This window comes from Hevea brasiliensis, chromosome 10 (genome assembly GCF_030052815.1).
Source record: "Hevea brasiliensis isolate MT/VB/25A 57/8 chromosome 10, ASM3005281v1, whole genome shotgun sequence".
NCBI classification, from domain to species: domain Eukaryota; kingdom Viridiplantae; phylum Streptophyta; class Magnoliopsida; order Malpighiales; family Euphorbiaceae; genus Hevea; species Hevea brasiliensis.
The window spans coordinates 87,192,035-87,206,205 of record NC_079502.1 but is presented as its reverse complement, the minus strand read 5'-3'; the positions used below and the strand labels follow the sequence as shown (position 1 = coordinate 87,206,205).

At 28.7% G+C, this 14,171-nt stretch overlaps 1 protein-coding gene across 1 annotated transcript; it reads right to left on the bottom strand.

Annotated features, from left to right (window-relative positions):
- Window positions 1–11,172: 11,172 nt before the first annotated feature.
- On the bottom strand, window positions 11,173–12,874 carry LOC110649334 (uncharacterized). The gene has a single exon (XM_021803865.2). The coding sequence runs from the start codon at window positions 12,631–12,633 to the stop codon at window positions 11,272–11,274; it is 1,362 nt and encodes a 453-aa protein (XP_021659557.2). The 5' UTR covers window positions 12,634–12,874; the 3' UTR covers window positions 11,173–11,271.
- Between the last annotated feature and the right edge of the window lie 1,297 nt (window positions 12,875–14,171).

The following is a 14,171-nucleotide window of genomic DNA, read 5'->3' as shown; positions in this document are numbered from 1 at the left end:
AGAAAAATCCGTTCTGTCCCGCACCTGACGAGGAATGCTACGGCTCGGCCTTGAGCTCCTTTGGGACGGGGACGGGGACGGGAGAAGCGATCTCCTCTCTCTATCCGCTCCATTGCCATTCCTAAATTTCTTTATTTGGACATTAAATTGAATGGAGAAAAAAGAAAAATATATCTCTCAACTCTTTACTGTTAACAAAAAAAAAGAAAATGAAAGAAAATTAATTTTTTTTAATATAAAAATTACTTTATATAAATACGAATATCGTTTCTCCTACTCATATTTTTTTCCTATTTTAATAATGTATCCAAACATTTTTTTCTTCTTTCTATTTTCCCTACTCAAATTCTCTTTCATTCTCCTCTACAATTAATGACCTAAACAAAAGGTACTGTGGCAGAGGAGATGAGGCTTTCTTTTTGAGTGAAGTAATAACAAAAATAAAATATATTTTCATTGAAATTTTAGCTCCATTGCCTTCAATGTACATAGGGGTGTGCAAACTGTCGGTTCGATTTCGAACCGAACCAAATCGATAAAATCGAAAATCGAAAATCAAAAATTTTAAAAACCGAACCGAACGGATTGATAAGAGAAAATCGAACAGAATCGAACCGATAAATATCGGTTCGGTTCGGTTTTAAACCGATCAAATCGAAATTTATAAAATTTCATATTTTTAACATTAAATCTAAATAATAAAAATATAAAAACAAAAAAGATTAGAAATCAAAACTCAAAAATCTTAAGGTTCGGTTCAGTTTTCTTTGATTTCGGTTCGGTTCGATTCAATTTGATTCGATTTTTTTTATTTCCTATATATATTAATAATTTCGGTTCGGTTCATTTTTTTTATTTTTTTATGAAAATAACCAAACCGAACTGATTAATCTGAAATTATCAAATTCATAAACCGAACTGATTAAATTTTAAAACCGAACCGATTGAAGTGAATTAATCGATTCGATTTGATTTTTCGATTTAAACCGAAAACTGCACATCCTAAAATGTACATACGCGCTCTTCTCCACCACCTAACAAAAGTAGTGGAGTGCGTGTAGATTGCACACCTGACATCAAGAGAGTGGCGGTGGGTTGCAAAGCAGAAACAGAGGCTGCTTGGTTCACGATCTTAACTTTTGAGAAGGGATGGGCTTCTGCAGTGAAGCAGGCAGAAATTTAATTTAGGGCTCTCATCAAAATATATAATTTATTAATAAATTATTTATTTAGATATTAATTAAAAAAATTTATAAACTAATAATAATAATTCTATAATAATTAATTAATAGAATTAATTCATAATTATAAAATAAAAACATTTATTAAAATAAAAAAATTAATTTACTAAAAATTAAATAAAACTACTATTAATTCAAAAATATAATAAATGATTAATATAATAAATTGTTAAATCTAAAATATATTAATAACCTAATATTAAAAAATTTATTCAACTTATTTCAAATTCATCTAAATAATATTATGAAAAGCGAAAATTTGCATAAAAAAAAAGGTGTGTGATTGTATGGATTTTAATTTTCTTGAATCTATTTAGTTTTAATATAGATTAATTATAATTTGTTAATATACTTATGTGCATGAACATATTTTTTATTTTTTAATTTATTAGTTAATCTTAGCTAGGTTATTTTTTTACCATGAGTTCATAAGAAAATTTAATTATATTTTTATATATATTTATGTTAGAAATTATGCTCATCTTAATATTAATTTTAAGTTGTTACATTTTAAATTGTTAAAATAATAAAAATTAGAGAAAAATATGAATAGGAAAAGAAGAAAAAATTGACTACTTGAGAGTATCCTTATATGATTATTATGAAATAATTAAAAATATGTGATTAAATTTATATTTATATTTATATTTAAATAAATAATGTATTTATAATATATATAATATAATCTATAATTAAAAAAAATAAAAATACTTATTAAATGTAATAAATAATTAAATATTAAATAAATTTTAAAATTAGTGTTTAAACAATATTACAATATAAAACTTCAAGATATCAATATAATGAAAATAAAATTTTTATAATGATATTGCACTAAACTAATAACAATACATTTTAAAAATTATTGTATTTTTTAATTTTATAAATCATTCTCTTTCACATTAATTTAATTATGCAACCTTATTATACAAAATAATATCATTTTAAATTATAAAAATTAAAATAAAAATATATATATAAATTAATTAAAAAAAAAAAGTAAAATAACAGAGTTTGAACAAATTTATTTTAATAAACTAATTTATATTTATTATTAATTTATTTTAATTTTTAAAATCCTGTGCCCATTTATATGTGTAAAACTTTTTATTTTATTTTTTAATTATTTTACATTTAAGTTTATAATTAAATTAATATTATATATTAATAATATAACACAACTTTTACAGATATATGATGGAATAAAAAATAATTCTTAAATTAACAAATATATTTATTTATATCATTAATTAAACTGACATTAAAATATTAATTTAAATAATTAAATATAATATTTATAATATTATGAAAATATTATATTTAAAAATAGCAGAAATTTATATAAAAAAAATAAATCAAGAATCTACATAACGAATATAGTAACTTGCAATTCACGTTGAAAAAAAATACTTTTCTATATATATATATATATATATATATATATATTAGATGTCTCATCTTTTTAATATTTTTAATTATTTAATTATACATTTATATTTTTATACATTAATGTCAATTATAAATACAATTTATTTAAAAAAAAAACTAAAATTTATAAGTCCATATGCGATATTTTTATATTCAAATGTTAAGATCTATAAAAACACTTTTATTTTATTTTTGTTGAAGTATTTATGTTGGACTTTTTTTATATAATATTTAGTTAATATTGTATTAACACTTGTTTCAAATTTAAAAAATTATATATTTTAAAATAAAATTATTTGATAAATATTATTTAATATTAATAATTAAATCTATAATTAAAAAAAAATTAAAGAGAATTTTTCAATAAAATTATTATTTATTAATTATATTAAATATGTAACGTCCTGAACTTTTAAACTCTGAACAGTACTATTTTCAGTCCATGAATAATACTATTCAAAGTCAGTTTAAGGATCAAAAATGAAAAGAAGATAAATTAAAATAAGCAGTATAAAAATCAAAATGACCATCGGGTTATGGACTTAATCGGTGTTATCGAAAAAAATAGACTAAAACTCAATGAAGTGCATTTTAGTTAATTCACTCATAGAGTTGATTTTTAACCTAAATGTTAATTAAAATGTGTGAGAATAAAATATTAAAAATCAATTAAAAAAAATGAAAGTTGTATGGAAATTTAAAAATGGGAGACAAAGGAAATTATGGAAATTGTTAAAAATTAGAATTAAAAATAATTAAATTTTAAATTATGGATAATTATAAAAGGAAGAGACAAAATTAATAAATGAAAAAGACCATCTTCTTCCTTAAGTTCCCTTGGCCGAAACTCAAGCTCTCTCTCTCCTCCTCCATTTTTTTTCATTTTCAAGCTTGATTACTTGACTTTCTTCCATTAATTCCATAAACCTGCCTTAGAAAAACTTTGAATTAAGCTTTGATAAGAAGATTGGTAGCAAAAAGATTGGAAGACATTGAAGTTTGGCAAGCTAGGGAATTTCTTACTTGAGGTTAGTGCTTAATCTACCCTTTCTTCATCTTTAATTCTTGAAATTGAGTTCAAACATGAGAAATAGAATTGAGAAATGATGAAATTGTGTATGCTTGGATGAGCTGGAATTTCGGCCAGCTTATATAGAAGAAGGGTTTGATGTGTTTAATTGAAATAAAACTTGAATTCTAGCTTAGGTAAGGTGATAGATATGAATTGTGTGTTGAATTGCAAGTGATTCCATGAAATTTGGATTATGTGGGAATTAGGGTTTTAGAAATTTGGGGAATTTTGTGCTATGGTATGACATTGATGTTCTTGTAGTCAAATATTGATCAATTGATGTGTATTGATTATGAAATGAAGTTGGTTGGTGAGATGAGTTAATGATTTGGAAGTGTGCTTGATTTGCAGGAATTCTGAACCCTTGAGTCCAGTAGGTTTGAATGAGTATAAGTAGAGCTACATAGTTCTAATTGGTGTGAGGCTAATTGGAGATGAAACCTAAGGCATAATCTTAGAAATATTATGTAGGAAGTCTGCCTAGAAAATGACCATAAATCTCCCTAATTAAGCTTTGAAGCCGGAATTGACATTCTGGACCTGGACAAAATGACCATATGAATAGTATTTAGTAATTTAAGCATAACTTACTGTAGGAAACTCCAATTGACCTGATTCTTGAACTTATGGAATTCTGAGACATAGGAGAACATTTCTCGTAAAGATCAAGAAACCTAGTTTTGACCCTTGCTCAACAAATTGCTAGGTAAAGTTAGTCCAGCAAACCTGTCTTGGACTAAACCTAAACCTGGAAATTTTAAACTTTAGTGTATCCGACCAGTTGTGGTAAAAATGCCATAACTTGAACTACAAAATTATAAATGTAGTGATTCTAAATCCAAAATACTCATAACACATAGAACTACAATTTTTATGTTTTGACCAGAACTCAGATCCTAAAGCAACTTAGAGAAATTATTAGAATAAGTCAGGAATTCCCAACCTGAAATTCCTACACCTAAGCCATTTTGCCATTTGACCCCAAGATTAGTAATCAGACCATAACTTCTACTAGAAAATTTCAATTGGGATGAATCAAAATGATATGAAAACCTAAGAATTAGGGCTACAACTTTGGTTTAGAAACCTTACTCAAATTCTGAGTGTAAGACCCTTAAATATTAATTGTAAAACTGGCCTAAAACCTGAAATCCTGGAGTTGTAGGATTCATGAGTTAGCCATAACTCACCTTACACAACTTCAAATTTAGTGATTCTTGAATCTTTGTAACCATGAGACACAGGAGCACAACTCATATGAAGAACACCAAGCCAAATTATGACTGTAACTTGTCCAAATGGCTTGAAAAAAATAGGATTTTAGAATTTGCCCTGTTCTGGAACAGTATTGATCACTGGACTAGTACTTGATAAATTGATCATAACTAGAGCTACAAAACTTCAAATTGACTTATTTAAAAAGGAAATTAAAGCTAAGACAATAAGGAACAACTTCCATGAGGGAAGTATGGCCAAAAGGATTCTGCATCTTGGCCAAATTACTAGGGGAAGTTAAAGCACAAATTCTGGAACTTATGTGACACCTGTAAAATGACTAGAAATGTGATTGGTAATTAACACCAATGACTTGATGAACATAATAAACATATGAAAATGTTGTTACAACTTATGTTAGTAGTATGCCCTAAAGCATATCATTTTGTATGTATCTTGTACATATCTTATTAAGAAAAGGCAATTTCACTTTTCCGTTTACATAATATATTTATGTGTAATAGAAAATGTCCATTGATGTTTTGTTAGAAATTCTATTCTTAAGTTGTTAAGAATATGAGTGACAGTATTTCTAGTACAAAGTATCATAAATTGGTTTACAGTTGAGGATACTTCACAAAGGACATGACTTATCCATAAAGATTGTAATCATGTTTGTTCCCAAGGTATTTATATGAGATGTAAATAAGATAGAGTGGTGAGTCTCATGCTATATAACAAACATGATAAGCACTTATACATGATAAATAGGCTGAACCAGTGACGTTTATGACAAGAACATGGAGTTTACTCTTGTCAATGCATTGTCATATATCATATTAGTGCATATAATTTTTAGATCTGAGATAACATGAGTTATCATGTATATAGGTGGTTTGAGTTTGATACTGCTTTCATACTTATACTGTATGGGTATATGGGCATGTGTTGGCTCTTAATAGTTATATATGGAGCTAGGAGTTGATCAAGATGGAATCCGTTACTCTAAGTAAATAGGGATAAAATCCTATGTTCATTTAACTGTTCTTGATGTTTCAAGTTCCTGGCCTGGACATACAGATTTAGTCAGAAAAGAGTTTCTGACAAGAAAATCTAATTAATCAAGAACTGGAATTAAAAGAGAACATAATGTTCATAGCAAATGGGCTTTGACATTAACCATGACTCCAGCTCGAATTGAGATTTTGTAACGGAGAGATTCTAATGCATGGTAACATATAATTAAAGGTTCATTTAAGGTATTACTTATTACTAATTGGGTAGCCATGGATACTATGCTAGGTGTCAACTATGGTCTATGAGATGTTTGAAATTATTTAGAGAAATTATTTACGATAAAAAATAGTTCTAATGATATTAAGAGTTAATATTATTTCTCATTGCCAATAAGTAATGGGCCTAGTAAGTCACACATTTACACAAGCTAATCACTATTTAAAATGTGATTTAATTAATTAATTAAATAGTTTAATTAATTAATTAATTAATTAAAGAGGTTTGATTTGCAATAAGATTACAGAGTACCTAGCATGACTTGAAATCAAATCTAGTTATTGGATGTATATTATAAATCAAATTTATATTTAATTTGATTAAATATGAATTTAATTATGAGAAATTAATTAATAGAGATTAATTAATTAATTAATTAATTTCTATTTGATATAAATTGATTTAAAGAGGAGAAATTATAATTTTGGGTTGAGAACTCAAATTAAAAAGTAAGGGCAAATTGGTCTTTTCACATGGTGACATGTGGCACCATGAGATGGTGACACATGACATCATATGATCTTGCCACTTGTCTTCCTATGATGGAAGACCACATGTCATGATTTAAATAGAGCTTGACACTTGGCTTCATAGGATTAAATCAAATAATAACAAGATGGGATCTTATGATGACATGTGACAAGGGAGTAAGTTAGGGTTTGACCTAAGTATATAAAGAAAAGTTATAAAGAAAAAACACACTCCTCTCTCTTTTCTCTTAAGTTGGACGGCAACTTTGTCTCTCCCTCTCCTCTTCAATTTCTCAATTGATTCAAAGGAAAAATTATGATTTCCTTTTGAATTAAAATTATTAGAAAGTGTTTCTAACACCCAATACATTCATACAACTTTCACAAAGCATAAACCCTATCTCAAAATTGGTTGATAAGGCTTGAGAAGCAAATCTATAGGCTGCCATTGTATCTTTGGCATGTGCTTGTGGTGGACAAATTAGAGGGACAACATTTGGGGTTCTAAGAACATCTTAAGAGGCTTCAATTGTGCATTAAGAGGTTGGTACCTAAAAATCTCTCTTTTAGTTAGGGTTTAATTGAAATAAATGTTAATTCACAATCTTTAATGGCAAATGAAATTTTAATGCATGCTAAAATATGTTTCAGTATGCAATTGGGCATTGAAAATTGATTAGGATCATAAGATACTTGGTATGGTGCATGTAACCTTAGAAATAATTTTTGAAATTCAAGGTTCTGATGCCCTTTATTCATGCTTTCACTCCTTCAACTTATGTTCTCAACATGATTGGAACAAAAATATTATGAAGTATGAATACTATATATGATGAAATTATGTGACTTATGAATACTTAATAATACTAATTGCCCATGTATACCTAAACATGTGTATATGGGTACTGCCTATGGCTTTGTGTCATTCTGTGATTATGGCTTTGTGCCATTCTGTGATTATGGCTTTTGAGCCATTCTATTGATCATGGCTTCCAGTCATTCTGTTGCATCCTATTGCATATGGCTTTATGCCCAATTGCTATTATGGCTTTTTAGCCATTTTATTGCATACCTGGTTGATATTATGTATCCCATGGTATGACGGCCCGAGGCACAGATGTGTCCAGTGCTAGTGATACCCGCTTATCCAGTCCAGTCAATTTGTTACAGGTTGCTTGGGCATTGAAATGAGTTAAGAAAACTTGATGATAAACAATTGAACCAATGATTTCTAAAGATCACCAAAATAAGCATGACTCAAATATTTATTAAAGATGCATCTCTTATGAGCACACAAACTTGAATTAATTATTTTTATTTGTTTAGTTTATTTTTATTTTATTATGGCATCACTAAGTGTTATGCTTAGCATGTTAGTTTTTCCACGCGTAGGGACTGGAGATAAAGCCCAGTCGATAGTGGATTAAGATTGGAGGTCAGATCGGCAGGGGTGTCGTGTCACCTCATCATCACATTTTGGTAGGGCCCACATGAGTCATACTGGTGTATTTTTGTACATTGTAAATATTCATTAAGTTGTAATATAAATTATGAGATTGTATAATTAATTTATACATTATGTAAATTAATAAATTTGATGAATTTCATGGATGAATATGAAAATTTTATGAAAATAAATATAGATGAGAATTGATGTTATGATTTGATATTATGCAGCGATGATAATTGAAATTGAGATTGGATATGAGAATATTTTAAATAGGTGACTGATAAAACAGGGCAAATCTTAATAAAATAGGGAAAACTCCGTTAGTTTCTTTATTTAAAATTTGTGCATTAAAAATAAAATGGAATTAAATTAATAATGAACAAAGTAAGAAAAAGTAAGGTGCTCCGGCATAGAATGTAGCATTCCTTGCTCGGCTACTCTGCATATCAGGTAAAGGATGTTACAAAATATTAATTAATGGTGAAATTAAATATCAAATGAGAGAGAGAGAGAGATAGAGAGCATATGCTCTCCAAATTTATTGTAAAATTTGCAAAAAATTTAAATATACATACTTTTTGGCGTGGAAAGTGACTAATAAAGTTAATCAATTTGTCAATTTGTCAAAAAATTTAATAAATAATAAAATAATTAATTTAATATAAAATAAATAAATAATTTAATTTTAATATAAAAAAATTTTAATATTTGATTTGTTATAATAAGTAGAAAAAAAAAAATTCCAAGTAAAACCAACACCCTTAAAGACCAGCAGAAATTCAAACCAAAGGCTTAATTATAGCCTATAAGGTGTGAAGATTTAAGTTCAAATTCTGCCTTTTGAACCCTAAAAGGAGCAGATAATGCATGCTCTGTATAATGTATAAATATTATCTTTGTGTTCTTTCCTGCAGTGACGGATTAAAAAAAATAAAAATATCGGCCAAACATATAATTTTTTTTTTTTTAATTCAGAATTTTGCTTATAAAGAGAGAATCAATTGACCTTTCATTTACAAAAATATTCATCTGTCAATTGACCCTGTAAAGAGAGAGTCAATTGTTGCTGAAACTTAAGGTGATACTGTGAATTTTGATAAACCTCAAGCCACCCTTTATATAATTTTTTGTTTTTACTTGTTTTATGTAAAAGCTAAGCTCATGGGTTAATGAACATATATATATATATATATATATATATATATATATATATATATATATATATATATATATATCCTAAATGCGATTTAATATGAATAGATATAAGATATATGGTAAGATTATTTATTAAATATATAAATTTTACATATTTATATTTTTAAATTTATAATAAACCGAGTATAAAAAAAATTTCCTCAAAATTGGAATATTAAACTTTGATTTCCGTTGTCGATTATGGAATTTGTTCATCCCAATTTCATGCAATGATCATGGAAGTTGACCAGCTTTTTGTTGAATTTTTATTTCTTTAATTCTGCCTAACATTTGAATATGATACTAAAATCCATAACTTAAACTATGATTGTAGTAAAAGCTGCTCAATTTTGTTTGAAATTTCAAGTCAATTATAGTTTGTATAAATCATTCTAATTATTCTACACCTTTTTTTTTCAGCATTAATATATAAAAAAAATTATCATTAACAAAATTCATATCAAGATATTTTTTAATATTTTATTGTCCATAAATTTAATTTCTTTTTTTTTATATAATAATAAAAATCGTTATCTAAAAACTGGTATGAGTATGAGTATTTCTAAAATCACAAAAGTTTAGTGCATTTACCTAAATCTAATAAATGAAGAAGTAAGATTATTATTTTTATTTATTGTATTTAATTTTTTATTATATTTAAAATTATTTCTCATATTTAAAAAAATTAAAGAGTATTTATTTTTTATTAATTTTATCTTTTATCTTTTATTAAATACAATAAATATTTATATAATTTTTTAAATTAAACAAAGAGTAATTTAGTCAATTATTAATATATTTTTATAAAAATAAAATTATTTAATTATTTTTTTAATTATTATATAAAATTATAAATACAACTCACTCAACTCAACTAAGTCTTTATCCCAAAAATTTAGGGTCGGCTATATGGATTCGCTATCTCCACTCTAAACGATTTTCGATTAAATCCTCAGAAATTTGTAATACTTCTAGGTCATGTTGTACTACTCTCCTCCAAATCAATTTAGGTCTACCCCTTTTTCTCTTTCTATCCTCTAACCTAATGTGCTCTACTTGTCTAATTGGAGCTTCCGTATGTCTATGCTTCACATGATCAAACCACCTCAATCTCCTTTCTCTCAACTTATCCTCAATTGGTACCACTCCCAAGCCCGGATAAAGGAGGAGGGTTGCGGTAGGTAGGTGACAATCAGCGTAAAATTTTGTCACATCTTATGATATGGATTCAAATGATATAATATTATAAATGTCTAAAAAAAAATAGATGAGTGTATTAATTAATTATGAAAAAAAAATTATGAAAATACAAAATAAACCTTGGTGTGAAGTGATTGTCGCATTCACAATGAAAAGAGGGAGGTTTAAAGGTCAAGATAGAAATTAAACGTAGTCAAGATCTCATCAAAAATAAACCAAATTAAGTTGACAATGAAACCAGATGGGCCCTTGTCATTTTGGGTGTATCCACTACACACTCACTTCAACCCAAATACACACATTTGCCCCACAAAAAGCCACCGACACACTCACCAAAACCATAATATATATATATATATATATATATATATATATATATATATATAAACATATCACCAAAGCCAACAAGTCATGAAAAAACGCAACGGGTTGAATGGAAAAGACAAAAATAAACATGCATGAAGGAAGAGTAGAAGAGTTTATTTATTTATTTGGGCGGAGGGGCAATTTTCTTTTTTTCTTTTATATATATATAAAAATCTTATGATAAATAAAGATTAGATAAAGTTTAAAACACTTGAAAAAAACTTCTACTCTAGAAAAACACCATTGTTCGTAACAACCCCAAAGATTAATAATAAATAAATAAAGTACAAAAAGTGAATTTATTACATTTCTTTAAAAAAGGAAAAAAAAAATTATTATGAACTAATTCTTCTTGCCCTCTTCATCGCCATCTTGCAAGTAAGCCTTCTTTGTCCTATCAAATTTAGCAAACAGACAAATCACAAGAAAACACGTGGCATAAATCCCATGAACCTTCCACGTAGTCTTGGGTGGCTGGTGCATGACCACCCTGTGGGAAACCGCTACGTAGAAATGTAGCCCAACAGCGAAGCCCACGAAGGTCTGGCCCAGGCCTAGAAACTTTGAGCCCAGCCCAGATTCAGTGGAAAACACCAGAATCAAGTGCATTAACAGCAACAACAGATACAACACGTAGCCAAGGGTTTGCAGAACCATTAAACAGACGTACATGGGTTGCGAAGTAGCGTAGAAAAACCTCAAAGGCTCCAGCCCAGTAACTAGAGAAGAGAGACAAAGAATGAAGAAGTAAATTGAGAGATAAACTTGAATGAAGATGACGATCTTTTGGATAGAGAAATAAGCTTTGATGCGGCTGACGATTAAAGAAACTAGAAGGAGAGGTATTAAAATGAAAGCGAAACAGACTACAGTGGCAATGGTGGATGCATATCTGTTTCCAACTATGGGCTTGAACCCTTTGGCCATTTCTTTGTTGGCTTTTGTGAGGTATTTTTTGGAGGTTATTGAGATCTTTTCAATGTCTGGCAGGAGAGATTGTTGAAATTTGGATGGTAGAGCTCTGAACTCAGCGACCAAATCATCCTCCCCTTCTTGATCAACCCAACTGGGTTGTTTTTGTGCCTGCTGGGTGGTGGTCTTCTTCTCGTTATTGGGTTTTTTCTCTGCGGTTTTTAATGGGCTCTTGGTTTGTTTTTGAGATTCAGAATCACTCACAAGAATTTGGGATCCTTTTGTTGAAGTGGCTTTGGATGTTTTGTTCTTGGGGAAGCCTAATTTGAGTAGATCTGAGGTTTTTTTAGTAGAGCCGGAGCTGGTTTTGGTAGAGTTGTAAGCTTTTGACGTGGAATTGAGCTTCTTAAGCTGGGAAGTGGAATTGAGCTTTTTAAGCTCAGCCTTGGATAAGGAGTAAAAAGCTGCTTTAGTTGAATTTGTAAATTTTGTAATCTTGGTTTGGTTCTTAGTAGATAAGCTAGTCTTAGAGAGCTTAGTTTGGTTTTTTGAAGAGGAAAGATTGGGTTTGATTAGGTTGGTTTGGTTCTTGGTAGAAGAATTGGTACTTTTTTTCTTAGGCAGCTGGACTTGATCTTTTTCCACCTCTAACATTCTTCTTCTACCAATAAACCCTTTCCTTTCTAGCTGAGAACAATCTGAGGAGGCACAAAGAAGAACAGAAACAAACAGGAAGAAAACGAGATAAAGCAGAAGTACCTTCTTGAATCTCAAGTACAAGAGTGGAGCCATGCTGTGAACTGTAGGTGTATCAGTCTTGAAAGATCCAATGGGGCTTCAAAGAAGATCCAGAGCTTGGACACGTTGGATCCAAAACTCATAGAAAAAAAGACAGAGAGAGATGGGTTTTTATACTTGTTTATAGCAAAGGGAAAGTAGAAGACTTAAATGAGAAAATGGCAGCAGCAGGAGCAGCAGTGGTTAGAAGAAGAGATCAGATGAGGAGACGTCGAATCAGAGATCACTCACATGGAGCAAGTAGGACATAAAAAAAAAAAAAAAAAAAATCCTTTTGATACTAAATTATCCCTTCAATTTATTTTTAACAATTTTAATTTACATGGGACAATTAATATTTTAATCCAATCAAATGCTTCAACTTGTGAAAATCAAGTGGCTAAATGGGTTCTGTGAAATCTAGTGAAACCATAGAACGCATTCGATGCATAAATATGCCTTTATTTATAAAAAAAAAAAATTCTTTTAATTATGAAGAATGATTTAGTAAATATATATTGAATATAATTTATAATTTATTATATAATTTTGACTGATTTGAAATTGGAATTTCATTTAAAAATGAAATTGAAATTAATTTAATTTAAGACAATTAATTATTAATACCATATTAATGCTCCTTAGATAAATTTATGCTGCATCATAACTCTTCATGGCAGTAAAAAGCTAAATTTGATTTTTTATAAGAAATTTCTTTATTTAACAAGAAAAAAAGTCGAAACACATTAATGAAGAATGGAGATTGAAGAGGAGTTAGGAATCGGATTCACGAGTGTTGGACTCGTTGCAGCATCGAGCGGGGCCACATCGCGATTTCTATGCATAATCCCTTTGATGATAGATCTAACTCTTTTTCTTTACCATCATTTTTCCGAGAACTTGGACTTGGAGACCATTAGTTGAAATAGTTGACTTGGGTGTGTCCCGGATTTATGCTTTCCCATATGTGCAAAAATAAATCAGACAAACTTGGAATCCTATGTGGTAGGTCCCACAATTATTCTGCCCCGGTGTAGAAGAAGCAACCATGACCGTCTGATCGTGGGGCCTTGAATATTCTGTGGATAATGAAGTAATTTGATTGTGCACTGTGATGAGGCACAGGTTCCATAGGTATTTTAGATGAGTGTGTAGCACTGTAGCTGGTAAATTGGAAGGAAAAATGAATCTTCTTGTAATTCCGAGCCACCACTACTAAGTCATAAACGCAGCAAATTGTACTTTCTTAATAATGGCAGTTCAATTCACGTAAATTCTCATTTTGGTCACCAGTCTGATCCAGATCGATACTGAGTTAGAAACGGCAATTTAAGTATTGGCCCAGGAATGAAATGAAATCGAATTGGTTGGCCATGGTTCTAGTTGATTTCGATTTTTCAATCAATTTTGATCCATTTTTATTTTAATTCAATTTCAGTTTTGGTTTTGATTTTTAATAGTTTTAATTTTGATTCAAAAATAATTTAATTCATTTAGTGTTTTCTAAAATCACAACCTTTTTTTTTTTTTTTTTTAAGTTTGATAAAATCAAT